Source organism: Dipodomys merriami, unplaced genomic scaffold (assembly GCF_024711535.1).
Source record: "Dipodomys merriami isolate MVZ:Mamm:240054 unplaced genomic scaffold, mDipMer1.0.p SCAF_15, whole genome shotgun sequence".
Classification (NCBI taxonomy): Eukaryota; Metazoa; Chordata; class Mammalia; order Rodentia; family Heteromyidae; genus Dipodomys; species Dipodomys merriami.
Genome location: NW_027202826.1, coordinates 21,747,989 through 21,762,648, shown reverse-complemented (window position 1 = coordinate 21,762,648; position 14,660 = coordinate 21,747,989). Strand labels below are relative to the sequence as shown.

The 14,660-nt window shown below is 37.3% G+C and overlaps 1 protein-coding gene across 3 annotated transcripts in view; it reads right to left on the bottom strand.

Moving 5' to 3' along the window:
- Nucleotides 1–68: 68 nt before the first annotated feature.
- Nucleotides 69–14,660, bottom strand: part of Arhgef38 (Rho guanine nucleotide exchange factor 38) — an 88,512-nt gene continuing 73,920 nt past the window's right edge. For 2 of the 3 annotated variants that reach the window (XM_070022385.1, XM_070022387.1), the window contains 6 exons: nt 13,866–13,991; nt 8,217–8,528; nt 4,530–4,673; nt 3,367–3,565; nt 2,987–3,246; nt 69–2,333 (listed from right to left, as the gene is read on the bottom strand). In XM_070022385.1, coding sequence (XP_069878486.1) covers nt 2,148–2,333; nt 2,987–3,246; nt 3,367–3,565; nt 4,530–4,673; nt 8,217–8,528; nt 13,866–13,991 — 1,227 coding nt within the window. In that variant the 3' untranslated portion in view covers nt 69–2,147. Of the gene's footprint in view, nt 2,334–2,986; nt 3,247–3,366; nt 3,566–4,529; nt 4,674–5,638; nt 5,697–8,216; nt 8,529–13,865; nt 13,992–14,660 lie in introns of those variants that run through there. The other variant, XM_070022388.1, reaches the window with a different exon arrangement.

Here is a 14,660-nt window from a genome sequence, read left to right as displayed (position 1 = left end):
AGCGATAGCACCCAGACTCAGAATTCAAACCCCACCACCAAAATTAAAAAAGGGAGGGTATTGTATAATTTTTAAAGTTTATTCATAGTAGTTTGTGTTCAGCAAGAAGAGAGACTGCAGTAAGTGCCTTCATCATAACTCATGCTCAGTAGCCACCTGCAGCTCTGATTTTTGGTAGTGTAGATTCTTTGAAGATCAGATAGCATCATTCCTATGAAAAGATCTATGCTGTTTATACATGTTTTCATTCTTCGGGTAGTCTTCAGCATACATGTATCTATCAATGTGTGTGTGTATAAACGTAATATAGATAGATCGATAGATAGATAGGTATATATCTTTATATAGATAAATACATCTATTTTGGTCTTTGGGCATGTTCATGGATCCTGCGAGTAGCAAAACTGAATTTCTTTTAGTTTTACCCTGAGCAAATAAGCTTACTTGCATTTTTAAATTGATTCAATGAATAATTAAAAGATTTAATAAATCCCTATCTTTTAAAGAAGTCTTTTAGTGCCGCACTCAAGTTTACAAATAATATTGTAAACGCAAATGTTTCTTTCATTTAAGCATCAAGAATTTCTATGGTTGACCATGGTGTGTGTGTGTGTGTGTGTGTGTGTGTGTGTGTGTGTGTGTGTGTGTGTGTGTGTGTGTGTGTGTGTGTGTGTGTGTGTGTGTGTGTGTGTGTGTGTGTGTGTGTGTGTGTGTGTGTGTTGCCATCATCTTCTGAAAAGCAGCTCTTTTGTTACATGCATTCATCAGTAATAATATACATAATACAGGTCAAATAAATATTTCAAAGTAAAAATCAAGTCTTAAGTTTTGATGTCATGCACATTTTATATGGGCAATGAAACCTTAATTTGATTTTTAAAAGAAATCACAAACATCAAATTTAATCCTTTTCAAAGAAGCATCTTTAGTTTGACAGTGTCTTGACCAAATATTCCTGAAATTTTGGAGAACAATTCTCTAAACAATACTCAAATGAAAGTTCAATGTGCCAGAACACTGTGTTATAGCAAATATTATTTTCCATGCCTTCCTTATTTAAGTACAAATCAGCAAGTAAACATGTACATCTTGATCACAATACGCATTTCCCATTTACATCTACATGATTTAAGTCATCCAAAAAATATCCTCATTAAAATACCATTTGCATCCTGTAAGATCATTTTGAACCAGAGCATTTTGAAAATGGTTAAGCAAAACAATAAAAATAGAAGTCGTTATCCTAGATACTTATATTGTCTAGGCATTATGCAAGTTCTTATAGCCCTTAATTTTGAAAAAATTCTAAATACTTGAATGTGGACATAAGAGAAGAATGTTCCTCATTATTACCATCACTGAGAGTTCTGCAAATAACAAAGCTGCAAGATCAAGCTTAGTGGTTAGGAGCATGTTCCAGATTACCAATTGGTCTCAGCCCTACCAGCTACTGGCAGTGTTCCTTGGGCTAATATCCCATTGCCTCTTTAGGCTGTAGGTTCCTGTTAATATATTAAATAAGTTACTGTGTATTAAAGCATTTAAAATAATGTCACATAATATTCAGTGAATATTCAGTGTATATTATTAATATATTCATTTGGTCCAAAACTTAAAATAAAGGCTCCATAGTAAAGTTGTCTATTTGGCTGCTAATTCCTAATTTTATGTCTATGATTTTAGTCATGCTCAAGTTTATACATCTGTATATGATCTATGATATACACATATAAACTGCATAGTAAAGATGTATATATAAACATGCACAAATGGGAAATATGAAAATAAAATAGAAGCAAACTATATAACAGAGTAAACAAGTAGCACAGTGAAGAATCTTGCCCTTAGAATTTAGCCTTTCATGATGCTAAAAGAACATGCTCCCTTTCAAAAGATCTCTACCTTGTAGTTTATAGTTGGAGCCTGAGCTGTTTGCTTTGTTCTTTCTGTTAGTTTAGTATTCCCTGCAACATGTATACATTTAGGAAACAATGATATTAGCAGGCATAGTCTTCCTTAAAACCTGATACATTATTCGTTAATACAGCTTGGAGGTTTCTTGCTTTCTGGTTTAGTTTCAGAATGTCAGTTTTATGAGGTAGTCAATCAGCACCTTGCCAGGAAATGAAGGTCAGAGGCTTATTTTCTTAAGCATAAGTCATCTTTCCAAGGTAGTTAGCTGGCACATAGCCTTTCTGCCCTTGAGCTTCAGCTAACCACCACTCTTTATTTCCACTTAGATCACAAAATCTAAGTATATGGACTCTTTGGTACTCCTGAAGGCTGAGTTCATGGTCACTCCGAGCTTGAAAAGCATGGACTGCATAGAAAATCTAGACAAAGAAACAAAGGATATTATTAGAACCAAACTTAAAATTAAAAAAAAAAAACATGTTCAGTATTGAAATGTTTTCTGCAAGAGTGGAGTGTAGAAAGACCACCTTCAGGGGCTGGGAAGGTGGCTCAGTGGTAGAGCGCTTGCCTTGCATGCATGAGGCCCTGGGTTCGATTCCTCAGCACCACATAAGCAAAAAGAAAAAAAGCCGGGAGTGGTGCTGTGGCTCAAGTGGTAGAGTGTTAGCCTTGAGCTGAAGAACTGAGGGACAGCGCCCAGGCCCAGAGTTTAGGCCCCATGACTGAACCCCCCCTCCAAAAAAAAGAAAGACCACCTTCACTTTAAGTCTTTTAAGTACATGAAGCAGGGTAGTAACAGTGCAGCTACTATTGTATGCCGGGTCCTTTGCATACATGCCTATCTTTAATCCACATATCAACTCCACATGTAGGAATGATCAGCCTCTGCTTCAAATGAGGAAACAGGTGCAGAGATTTAAATTCTTTGCAAAAGAGTCCACAGAGCATACATGCTAATAGAGACGGGTCTCTGTGACGTCAAAGTTGACATTTTCTTACACTACAACATGTGTGGCTAAAGATTTGTCATTTGATCCACCAAGCATTTTTACATCAAGGTTCTGATTCTTACCTGTTCATCAGCCTCTTGGAAACTGTCTCCATCAGTGCCATTTGTCTCTAACTTTCCACAAGTGCCACTCAGGGAGGAGCTGCTGTCACTTATGCTGTCTTCGGGAGTGCCTGTGACACTGTCAGTAGCAGGCCGTGAAGACACAAAGAGGCTGAGGTTGTCAAAATCCTCATCGCAGAACCTGTTCTCAGCATCCACCTTCTGCACTTTGGCTGGATTGTAGGGTTTCAGGAAGGAGGAATACACATACCCTTTTACAACTGGGGAAGAAATTTAAAAAGAAAAGAAGCAAGATTCAAGGTCATGTGTGCACTTTCTCACAACATAGTTTTATAAAAGCCCACAGAAGCTACTGAGGGGTGGGATGGGAAAAATCTTACTTCCTGTGTCAACAAGCCACCTGCTGGTACTCCCCAGGGGATCCTTCTGTTCCAGCACAGCCACCAACTCTCCTTCCAGAAGATTGATGTCAAGTTCTTGTGTAGCATTGCACTTGCGCTTGGCTTGGTAGAGTTCCTCCATGCTATATGTAGATTGAAGTTTGGAACGGTGAATGTCAGTTTGGCGTGGCACTTCTGGCTGGAGAAAGTTTGGGAGTTTTGTTTAGATGGATGTGTGATCAAGTCTCTGAAAGATCTCTCTCTTTTTTAATTTAGAAGTTCTATGCTGCTTGACATTAAGTTTAAGGCTTAGAGTAGACTAATACTGTTTTTTAAAGGTAAAAAGAAAGCTTAGCAGAGTCATTTAGTGAAAAATTCCCTAGTAAGCACATGAGGGCAGTGTTGTAGAAAAGAAAGAAAATTTAAGTGAGAATCAGAAGAGGTTCTAATCCCTCTTGAATGTTAAGCAACATTTTAATTCTTTGCTATTTTTAGATAATCCCATACATACTAAGAACTTGAGGAGTGTTTAATTCAGTAATATAAATTTAATTCAGTAATATAAATTTAGCACATATATATATATATATGTCTTCTTTTAGGAACTGTTACATGACTGGATTGGATCCAACAGGTACAGACCCTTTGTAAGCTCCAGCATCAAGTAACTTTTAAAAAATAACCAGTCTCTGGAATCTGTGATGCTTTACCCTATCAATGAAAGGGTATAAATTATCTCTTGAATAAAATTTCTAGTCAACAAATATTTATTGAGTCCTACCTTATTTCAATCATCATTTTTGAAATGTTAGGGATGTATCGTGTACAAAACAGAGACAAAAACATGGTGCCAAGTGCCAGTAGCTCATATCTGTAATCCTGGCTACTGAGGAGCTTGAGATCTGAGGGCTGAAGTTTGGAGCCAGCCCCAGCAGACAAATCCAAGGGAAGTTATAGGGTACCAACCTTGTGTGAAAAAATCCTAATGAGAGCACAAGGCTTTGAGTTCAAGCCCCAGTAGCAGTGAAAATAATTTTAAATACATAAGCAAATGATAGGATATTAAAATAAAATAAGTTATATGGAAAATAATACAGTGTGATGATTTAGACTAAGTAGAGCAAAGTAATGTTTACCCTTGTCACAAATGCTGCTAAACTCACCAGAATTTGCACAGGCTTTTTCTTTTCAAAACTAAGTTTCCTCTCAATAAAGGTGGCGCTGTTGTCTTTTACAAAATTCAGAGTGTGAACTTCTTCCAGTACTCGATTCTGGATCTCAGAGATGTTTGATACCAAGAGTGGCACCTGTGGTAAATGATAGGCATTGTTTCCAGATAATTAGATAATGATACTGGGTATTAAATTTACTAGAACTTTTATAATCACCTGAGAGAATGTCCGATAGTGCCAAGATAAAAAAAATAGAGCAACTAAAATCTCGATATAAAGAAATAATTTTTGTCTCTGGAACCCCCACATGACTGATAGAGATAGTTTTAAGGTTTTAAACATAAATAAAAGGTGACCAATATTGGAAAAATAGCAATAAAGACTTGGGAGAAAGACTGGGGAATTAATAGCAGTGAATACCTTTCATGTGGTACAATGGGACACTTAGCAAGGGACAAGAGGTTCAAACAAGCAGCACCGACAAAAAGTGTGTGTTACTTTTTAAACTATAGGTTGTTTGACATACTTCTCATCAAGAGGGGAGTCTAGGTTCCTGACTTTCAAAAGTAGAAAGACTTTAAGGTTCTTTCATTTGAAGGACTAGGGTATTGGGAGATCCAATCTAGGACATCACACTTTCAATGAAAGCAATCTACCCCTAAGCTTCTTCAAGTTCAAGATAAGCCTTTGTGCTGGCCTCACTGAATAAATACAAAGTTGAAGTGTATAGAACAGTGAGAAGGTTGTGTCTGACTTTTCTGATCAGGCTACAAAGGACATGCAGTTACAGGTAGCTTGGGACACTCACTCTGGAGGCCTTTAATCATGGTAGAAAGCAGTCCAATTGCACCATAGCCACCATATAAGAAGACCATATTAAAAGACCCAAAAAGCAGATCTTGGGAGCCCATCTGTTCCATCCCCAACTGCTTAACTCTTCCATGGTCATCTCATCACCAACCTTAGCCATGCACTGTGAAGTCTAGAGATTATTCTACTCCCATTGGTTATCTGACAGTTGCCTCATAAGAAACTTGGAGAATATTTGAGTTCAGTGAAACTGTGGAGCTAATGAAATATAAGAAAACTGATACCTATACCATTAGTGTAATTTAACTAGATTTCCAGATTCTTAATCCATTTCAGTTGAGGTTAGATGGAATTTCCTTTTCTGCAAATGATAAAACAGAAACCCTAGAATAAGAGACCATAGGTACAACTAAGGGTAGGGAACCCAAATTGGGAAGAGAATAATTAATAGCATGAATAGACACTGATTCTAAAACTCCCACCAACAACCCAAGTAGTCAGATCATTACCCCAGACAGAAGACTTGAAGAATTGTATTTGGATGTCTTGACAAGCTAAATGGAGAAGACCTAAAGATGCAATTATCAGGGGAAAAGACCTAAAGATGCAATTATCAAGTTGTACCCAAATGAAATGACAGATTATTCAACCAAATAGTAAGGCTTATAATTTATAATTCCTATCTATATGCTCAATGCTTTCGATTGTTTCCTCTTTTTCAGGGGTGAACAAGAACACCAGGCATACCTTTAATATGAGAGAATCTGATTTTTTTAAAGGAAGCAATTTGTCTCAATTAAAATAGACCATGAATATTGCAATTATAACTGTAAATGAAATTACAAATGGGCTAGATGTTACAGTAGGAATTTTCATAGGAAATAGAGCAAAATGTTAATGAAATTGAAAGTAAGTAGGAAAAGTTGATAAAATTAGAGTTATAACACAGGAAGTACAGAAAAATAATAAAGACAGAAAAGTCATTGGTGAAATACCTTTTAAACTACAGAGAAGTAGAGGTATTAAATTTCAAGTTAAAATGACCCCACCAAGTATCAAACACAATAATATATCCAATATTAAGTTTTAGAATAGTGGAGGCAAGAGAAAGTTGTATGAGCATCTAAGGATACAATAAGAGAAGTAAAAGCAAGAACCAAGAATCAGATAGACTTCAGAGTTCTCAACAGAAATAGTGAAAGTTAGAATACAACAGAAAAATGGGAGCACTCAAATTCAAAGAGATCAACTTCTATATCCAGCCAAACTACTAATTCAGTGTAGTGTAGTGTAATTAATAATAACATTTTCTAGTATTCAAGAAATATAGATTGTCCATTATTCTTTCTAAAGGAGCTGCTCCCAAATATATTTTTTACCAAAAATCTAAAGAATCAAATAATTTACTATTATGCTCACTTTATTCATATGAGAAGATGAAGATACAGAAATATAAAGATATGTGCTCAAGGTAATATGGTAATAGTTGGATATTAGAACAAGATGCTCTGGTACCAATATGTTCTCAAATTAGTATTCAATTCTGTCTCTAAGAATGAAAGACAGGAGCCAGCCGCTTGTGGCTCATGCCTGTAATTGTAGCTACTCAGAAGGGCACCTGTATCCCTATTTAAACGATTTGTTTTTTCCCTTCCCCTCCACAAATTATACCAACATGAAATACAGTGAAAACAGGGGTTATACCATGGGGGAGGGACATAGAAAGCAACAAAGAAATCATCTTATAAATATGTTAGAAATAATTGTATGAAAGCAAAAACATTTGAATACTTATCTTGGGGTTCATTTCACCTAACATCAACTTATCTGACCTTTTCTGCTTGTCTCAGACATATACTAGTTATTGCAAATAAGGGAAACTATGGGACCTATGTTTCTTTGGGCCTGGCTTACTTCACTTAAGATAATTTTTTCCAAGTCTTTCCATTTCCTAACAAATGGGGCAATGTCATTCTTTCTGACGGAGGCATAGAATTCCATTGTGTATATACCACAATTTCTTGATCCATTTATCTACTGAAGGGCATCTGGGTTGGTTCCATATCTTAGCTATGGTAAATAATGCTGCAATAAACATAGTCGTGCTGGTAGCTTTAGTATGGTCTTGTTTGTGATCATTTGGGTAAATGCCCAAAAGTGGGATTGCTGGGTCATAGGGGAGCTCTATATGGAGTCTTAATACCTTTTTTTTTTTTTTTTTTTTTGCCAGTCATGGTGCCTGAACTCTGTCCCTCAGCTCTTCAACTCAAAGCTAGTGCTCTACCACTTGAGCCACAGCACCACTTCCAGCTTTTTCTGCTTATTCAGTGCTGAGGAATCGAACCCAGGGCCTCATGCATGCAAGACAAGCACTCTACCTCTGAGCCACCTTCCCAGCCCTATATGGAGTCTTTAGAGGAACCTCCATACTACTTTCCAAAGTGGTTGAACAAGTTTACAATCCCACCAACAATGCAGTAAGGTTCCCTTCTGGCCACAACCCCTCCAGCATCTGTTGTTATTAGAGTTCTTGATTATAACCATTCTAACTGGGGTGAGGTGGTATCTCAATGTTGTTTTGATTTCCATTTCTTTTATGGCTAGAGAGGTTGAGTATTGTCTATTGGCCATGATAAAGTTCTTCACACTGTTTTTTATCCTTAGTATCTATTAGTGATTTCTCAAAAACAATCTCTTTGTGCTTCTTCTACTATGAACCATAATGAAAAGTTTCCATCATTTAAATCAGAAACTGGAGACACTTAAAAAAATTCAAAGTAGTGATCAAGCAGCTGGCTTTACTTGAACAACATATGCACAAAGCCACATAGGTACATGGCTTTGGCCACGGACAGGGGTTGTGCTTACCTGCACATCTGTGGCGTAAGCTCGCTGAACCCTGAGCATCAGGTCGCTGAGGAGGGTGATGAAACTGCGCAGGCAATTCAGCAGAATCCGCCGAGCAGCCTGATTGAATGGCTGGAGCTCTTCCACAAGCTGGGCGTTGAGGGCCTCGTACTCCTTTTGGGCCAAGTCTGACTCATCTCCCGCTGACCGCTGCAATAAACTCGTATAGTCTAGCAGCTTGTCGTAGCGTTTCTGGATGAGCTTCTGAGGCCCTGGGAATAAGGCCAGCAGGGCTGTCAGGGGCAGCAGGACGTGCCTCTGCAAAAGAATTGCCTACCAAAAGGAAGAACAACCCCATTACAGACAGCAGAACCACTCAAACCCTGACCATCTTAGCAGGCTATCTCTTCTGTGCAGAATACAGGAGAAACAGGAAAGCATCCACATGAGAGAAGATCTGGTCCTTTGAGCATCGAGCTAAGCCTATTCCAGGACTCTTTAGACAAAGACTGTAATATAAAAACTGCAGAATGAGCAGGAGAGCAATGTGTGAGTTAGTCTCCTTACTCAAACCGCAACTTTGCCTTTCTTTCTATAGACATTGGTTTTGTCATTGGGACCATCTCCTTCAACACTTTTCTCTTTTCCTTCTTTCTAATCTCAGAGCCAAGCTGAGCTATTCCACCATGTAGAAGCGCAGGGTCATTTCCAGCATTTGGTTTTCAAGACTAAATGACTCACCACACAACTCCTACTATTTGCCGACAAATAGTTGGCTGTATTTTCTTCCTCCCACTTCAGTCCCAAATCCTTGACTACTCGGGTCTTTATGTGGGAATGGAAAGCACCCCCCTATTCAGATTATAACACTTTGGTTATAAACATTTTATTCTTTTTTTTTATTGTGAAAATACCGTACAGAGGGGTTACAATTACATGGGCAAGATAATGAGTACATTTCTTATCAAGCATTGTTGCCTCCTCCTTTGTTTCCCCTTCCCATCCCTTCCCATCTTACCCCTGCCCAACAAAGTTGTAAAGTTTGACAGAACGTCTTGTACATCTCATTGTTGCAATGGGTCCACCTGTATCCCTATTTAAACAATTTGTTTTTTTCCCTTCTCCTCCACAAAGTATACCAACATCAAATACAGTGAAAGCAGGGGTTATACCGTGGGGGAGGGACATACAAAGAAACAAAGAAATCATCTTATAAATATGGTAGAAACAATTGCATGAAAGCAAAAACATTTGAATACTTATCTTCGGGTTCATTTCACCCAACATCAACTTATCTGACCGTTTCTGCTTGACTCAGACATATACTAGTTATTGCAAATAAAGGAAACCATGAGACCTATGTTTCTTTGGGCCTGGCTTACTTCACTTAAGATAATTTTTTCCAAGTCTTTCCATTTCCTAACAAATGGGGCAATGACATTCTTTCTGGTGGAGGTATAGAATTCCATTGTGTATATATACCACAATTTCTTGATCCATTTATCTACTGAGGGGCATCTGGGTTGGTTCCATATCTTAGCTATGGTAAAAATGCTGCAATAAACAAAGTCGTGCTGGTAGCTTTAGTCTGGTTTGTGATCATTTGGGTAAATGCCCAAAAGTGGGATTGCTGGGTTATAGGGGAACTCTATGTGAAGTCTTTTGAGGAACCTCCATACTACTTTCCAAAGTGGTTGAACAAGTTTACACTCCCACCAACAATGCAGTAAGGTTCCCTTCTGGCCACATCCCCTCCAGCATCTGTTGTTATTAGAGTTCTTGATTATAACCATTCTAACTGGGGTGAGGTGGTATCTCAATGTTGTTTTGATTTCCATTTCTTTTATGGCTAGGGAGGTTGAGCATTTCTTCATGTGTCTATTGGCCATCCTTCTTTCCTCTTCAGAGAAGTTTCTTTTTAAGTCTTTAGCCCACTTATTTATTGGGCAGTTGTTTCTTTGATAATTTGTTGTTGGGGGGGTTTAATTTTTTGAGTTCCAGGTATATTTTAGATATGAGACCCTTGTCCGTTGTATGGCTAGTGAGGATCTACCGATCTGTGGGCTTTCTTTTTCTTTTTTTTGTCTGTTATGGGGCTTGAACTCTGGGCTTAGGTGCTGTCCCTCAGCTCTTTAGCTCAAGGCCAGCGCTCAACTGCTTGAGCCACAGTGCCACTGTCAGTTTTCTAGTGGTTTATTGGAGATAAGAGTCTCACAGACTTTCCTTCCCCGGGCTGGCTTTGAACCGCGATCCTCAGATCTCAGCCTCCTGAGTAGCTAGGATTACAGGAGTGAGCTGCCGGTGCCCAGCTTCTGTGGGCTTTCTATTGATCTTGCTAGCTATGTCCTTTGCCATTCAGAAGCTCTGTAATTTCATACAATCCCATTTGTCCAATCTTTCTTTGATTTGTTGTGTCGGTCTCTATTAAGAAAATTTCGGCCTGTGCCAAGGAGACCTAGGGTTTCTCCTATTCCATCCTGTAATGTTTTCAGAGTGTCTGCTTTGACTCCGAGGCCTTTTATCCATTTGGAGTTGATTCTGGTGCAGGGTGATATATAAGGATATAGCTTTAGTTTTCTACAAGTGGTTAACCAATATTGCCAGCACCATTTACTGAAGAGGCTGTCTTTCTTCCATTCTATTTTTTTAGCTCCTTTATCAAAGATTAGATGGCTATAGGTCTGTAGGTTCATTTCTGGATTTTCAATTCTATTCCATTGGTCCTGAGGTCTGTTCTTGTGCCAGTACCAAGCTGTTTTGATTACTATGGCTTTAAAGTAGAGTTTGAAATTTGGTATTGATATTCCTCCAGCACTGTTCTTTTTGTTAAGGATTGTTTTTGCTATTCGGGGTCTTTTATTATTCCATATGAATTTTTGGATTGCCTCTTCTATTTCCTTGAAGAATGAGGTTGGAATATTGATAGGTATCACATTGAATTTGTAGATAGCCTTGGGAAGTATTGCCAGTTTCATGATGTTGATCCTTCCAATCCAGAAGCATGGGAGGTTTTGCCACTTTCTAAGTTATGTTTTGATTTCCTTTTTCAGGTTTTTAAAGTTTTCATCATAGAAAGCATTTTATTCTTATAGCAGAAACAACTAGACTTATAATTTTCTTCTCTATGTACAAGGATTGTATTGATGGTGATCCTGTAATCTTGAATTAGTACATCCTTAGGTCTAAATCATGGGAAATAAACTTCATATTAACACCCAACTCCATGTCAGTAGTTGACCACCCTGTGTCCATTTCCTCTCCTTCTCTTTCCCTTCTATTCTGAAATGAATTGCTCTGCTTTACCCTTATATATATATATATATATATATATATATATATATATATATATACATATGATTACAATAATTTGGAAGTAGTTTCTATTTTTGGCCTAACTCAAAGATATCTCAGGAAATCAGCATCTGAGCTGCAGCCTGTATTAATTAACTTCAATGGCTTCTGGTAACTTGGTCTCAAACTCCTGGGAAATCCAGAAGAGAAGGAGATCAATCTCTTATTGGCAGTAGCCATCGCCAACACAGATTAGATTTGACGTTGAGTTTATGAAATAATCAATATACAGCTGCTCACTACTTAATGAGAACTTTAAGCAAAAAAATCTATTTACTGTATCTGGGACAAACTATTGTGTTTTTTACTTGACTGGATTCTGCAGGCAATATAATCACAACATTTTATATAACTACTGTACATAATATGTATATGATGAATATGTTGTATATATCATTATATCTTATAAATACATATATATCCATCATCCAGTGACTCACAGGTATAAGCTGATTTGCCAGTACATATAAATCATGTTAAGTACAAACAAAATAAATTTATTTTGTATTCAAAAATAAATCAACTTTTATTCATAGACAAAAATTCATAATCTAACTCATAGTGTAATTTGTAGATTTATTAATAAATTAAAAAATTGCTCTATCTTTAGATCAATTTTTCATTTTTAAAGAGAGTTCAATATGTTATCAATAAAATATTAGTTTTATATGGAACTTTTTTTTTTTTGGTCCAGTTGTGGGGCCTGAACTCTGGGCCTGGCCCCTGTCCTTCAGCTCTTCAGCTCAAGGCGAGCGCTCTACCACTTGAGCCACAGCACCACTTCCGGCTTTTTTCTTTTTGCTTATGTGGTGCTGAGGAATCGAACCCAGGGCCTCATGCATGTAAGGCAAGCACTCTACCACTGAGCCACCTTCCCAGCCCCTATATGGAACTTTTTGATACCTTTAATTTAGCCTAATTAATCATGTTATGGTTTTGTCAAAGTTTGAAGGCTTGTTTCCTTTTTTAGAAAACATTTTTCTTTCTTTTTGGTACTGGGGATTGAACCCAGGATGTTGCACTTGCTTGGCAAGTGCTCTGCCACTGTGCTACCTCCCAGCTGAAGCTTGCTTTCTAAAGCAGAGGCTTTATAGCATGTGCTCAGATGGTGCTCAATAAATAATTATTGACTTAATGAATCTGAATTAACCTAAAGAGCAAAAGCTGAAGGACTCTTCTCAAATGTAATTAGACTTTAAAATACATTAAACAGTAACCATGCATTTTCCATTAGACCTATGACTTGAAAATGTTTGTCGTCTGTTTATCTATGCTATCTATTATCCATCTGGATATCTATCCATCTATCCATGGGTGACCTATTATCTTACTTCAGATGCAGCCCTCACTTTCCATTTTACAATGTAAGAAAAGCAAGAAGTTTCTGAGTGCTTTTCTAGGACAGTGGGACTGGGTCATTTGCTAAGGTGTGCACCCCTTGACATTGACTAGGATGGGTACACCTTCCTGAGGTTTTGAGCCCAATAGGCTAGCACTGAATGCTAAACATCCTTCAATACAAGGGCCATTCACAAAAACTTATCTGACCCAAAATGCCAATTCATGCAAACACAAAACTGCCAGTTACCTCATAATGAAGGAGCCTACTAAACTTCCATATAACACATGAAATGCTACTATGAAATGATAATGCCTGTAGTACATTAAAATTAATGTTAACCAGATATTATTACTCAAGTATTTTGACTCAAGCATGGTTTTTGTGGCTTTCAACTTATATTTAACAGAAGTCATAGACAACAAACATTTTATCACGGAACAGAAGAAATATTTGTTATGTAAAAGTCCTTTCTCAATTAGAAAGCTTTGCTGGTCAGTGTGCATATACTAATAAGAGTCTTATGCTCAGAGAGAATCTGTGCTGTTTAAGACTCATGGCATTCTAGAGGCTCCTTTAAGAAAAATCACACTTTCAACTTAGTAAATCCCTGATATATCACACACAGACGTAACCTCAGTATTGTTCCTAGAAGTTGTCAAGCACCAACTACTAGGAACACAATCTAAGGTTGTCTTACATTTCAACTGTGATAAAAAAAAAAACTTCACTAATTCATTCCTTAAATATCTTAAATTTATTTTAAAATTAACAAATTCCCCTCTGAGAATATTGGAAAGATAACCTTGACCAAGATACTCATAATCTGACTTGTTGAATTGAAACCCCTTCATGATACTATTTAAAGTTTCCTCATCTTGACATTAATGTTGGCTTTGGTGTAGACTCCAGTGTATACTCCTGCTTTTATAAAATCCCATGGCTTCATCTATAAGTATCTATGACTGTAAATAACTTACAAAGTCCTGACAATGATTTAGGGCGTTACTTGGGGTCTCTGAGGAGGTTTTCTCTTCTTCTTCATCTTTGTTGTGTGAAATCTCCTGGAGTTGTGTCACACTCTGCAAAGCAAAGGGCACAGCATCCTGCAACCAAACAACAAAGTTAGAAAAAGGGCAAGTTTTGAAGTTGGTATTAAGTCAACATATCCCAAAGGTAAACTTCATCATCTAACCCTCCATTTCCCTGAAAGTCAAAAAGGAAAAAAAGCTACAAAAAAAAATTGTGTACCATCAGGCTACATGTAAGAAGCTATTTCCTTCTCCTTGCCCTGTGTCACTTTCTCATAATCTGTTTTTATGAAACCTTCTTTGGTTAAGAGTAAGCTCTGTTCAATTCTCTCGTTGTCCATTCTTTAGTACTCAATTCTTTGTATTTTAGAAATCACTCATTTCTAAAAATTTAATCACCAGTTTTCCTTAGTGAATGTAAGAGTCTTTTTGACAGAAAATGCTTACTTTTTTATGGTCTGTCAGTGAAAATAAAAGACTTTGTAGTAAATGTTGCGAAGAGGTATTTTCTCCTTGAAAGGAACATTAAGGTCAGGTCCCACTGCCAGCTGGATGCTATAACGATGTTTAGGATTTTTTTTTTAATGGAAGGCAGAGCTTTAGGAAGAGATTAGAAAACTTGATTGTAAAAATCAGGCTTTGCATCCAATCATAAAATGACCAGAAATGCAACCACAATGGTTACCTGTCCTCACAGAATATGAAATCTTGTCTCCAAATCAGTATGCTTGTCGCCTTAATCCT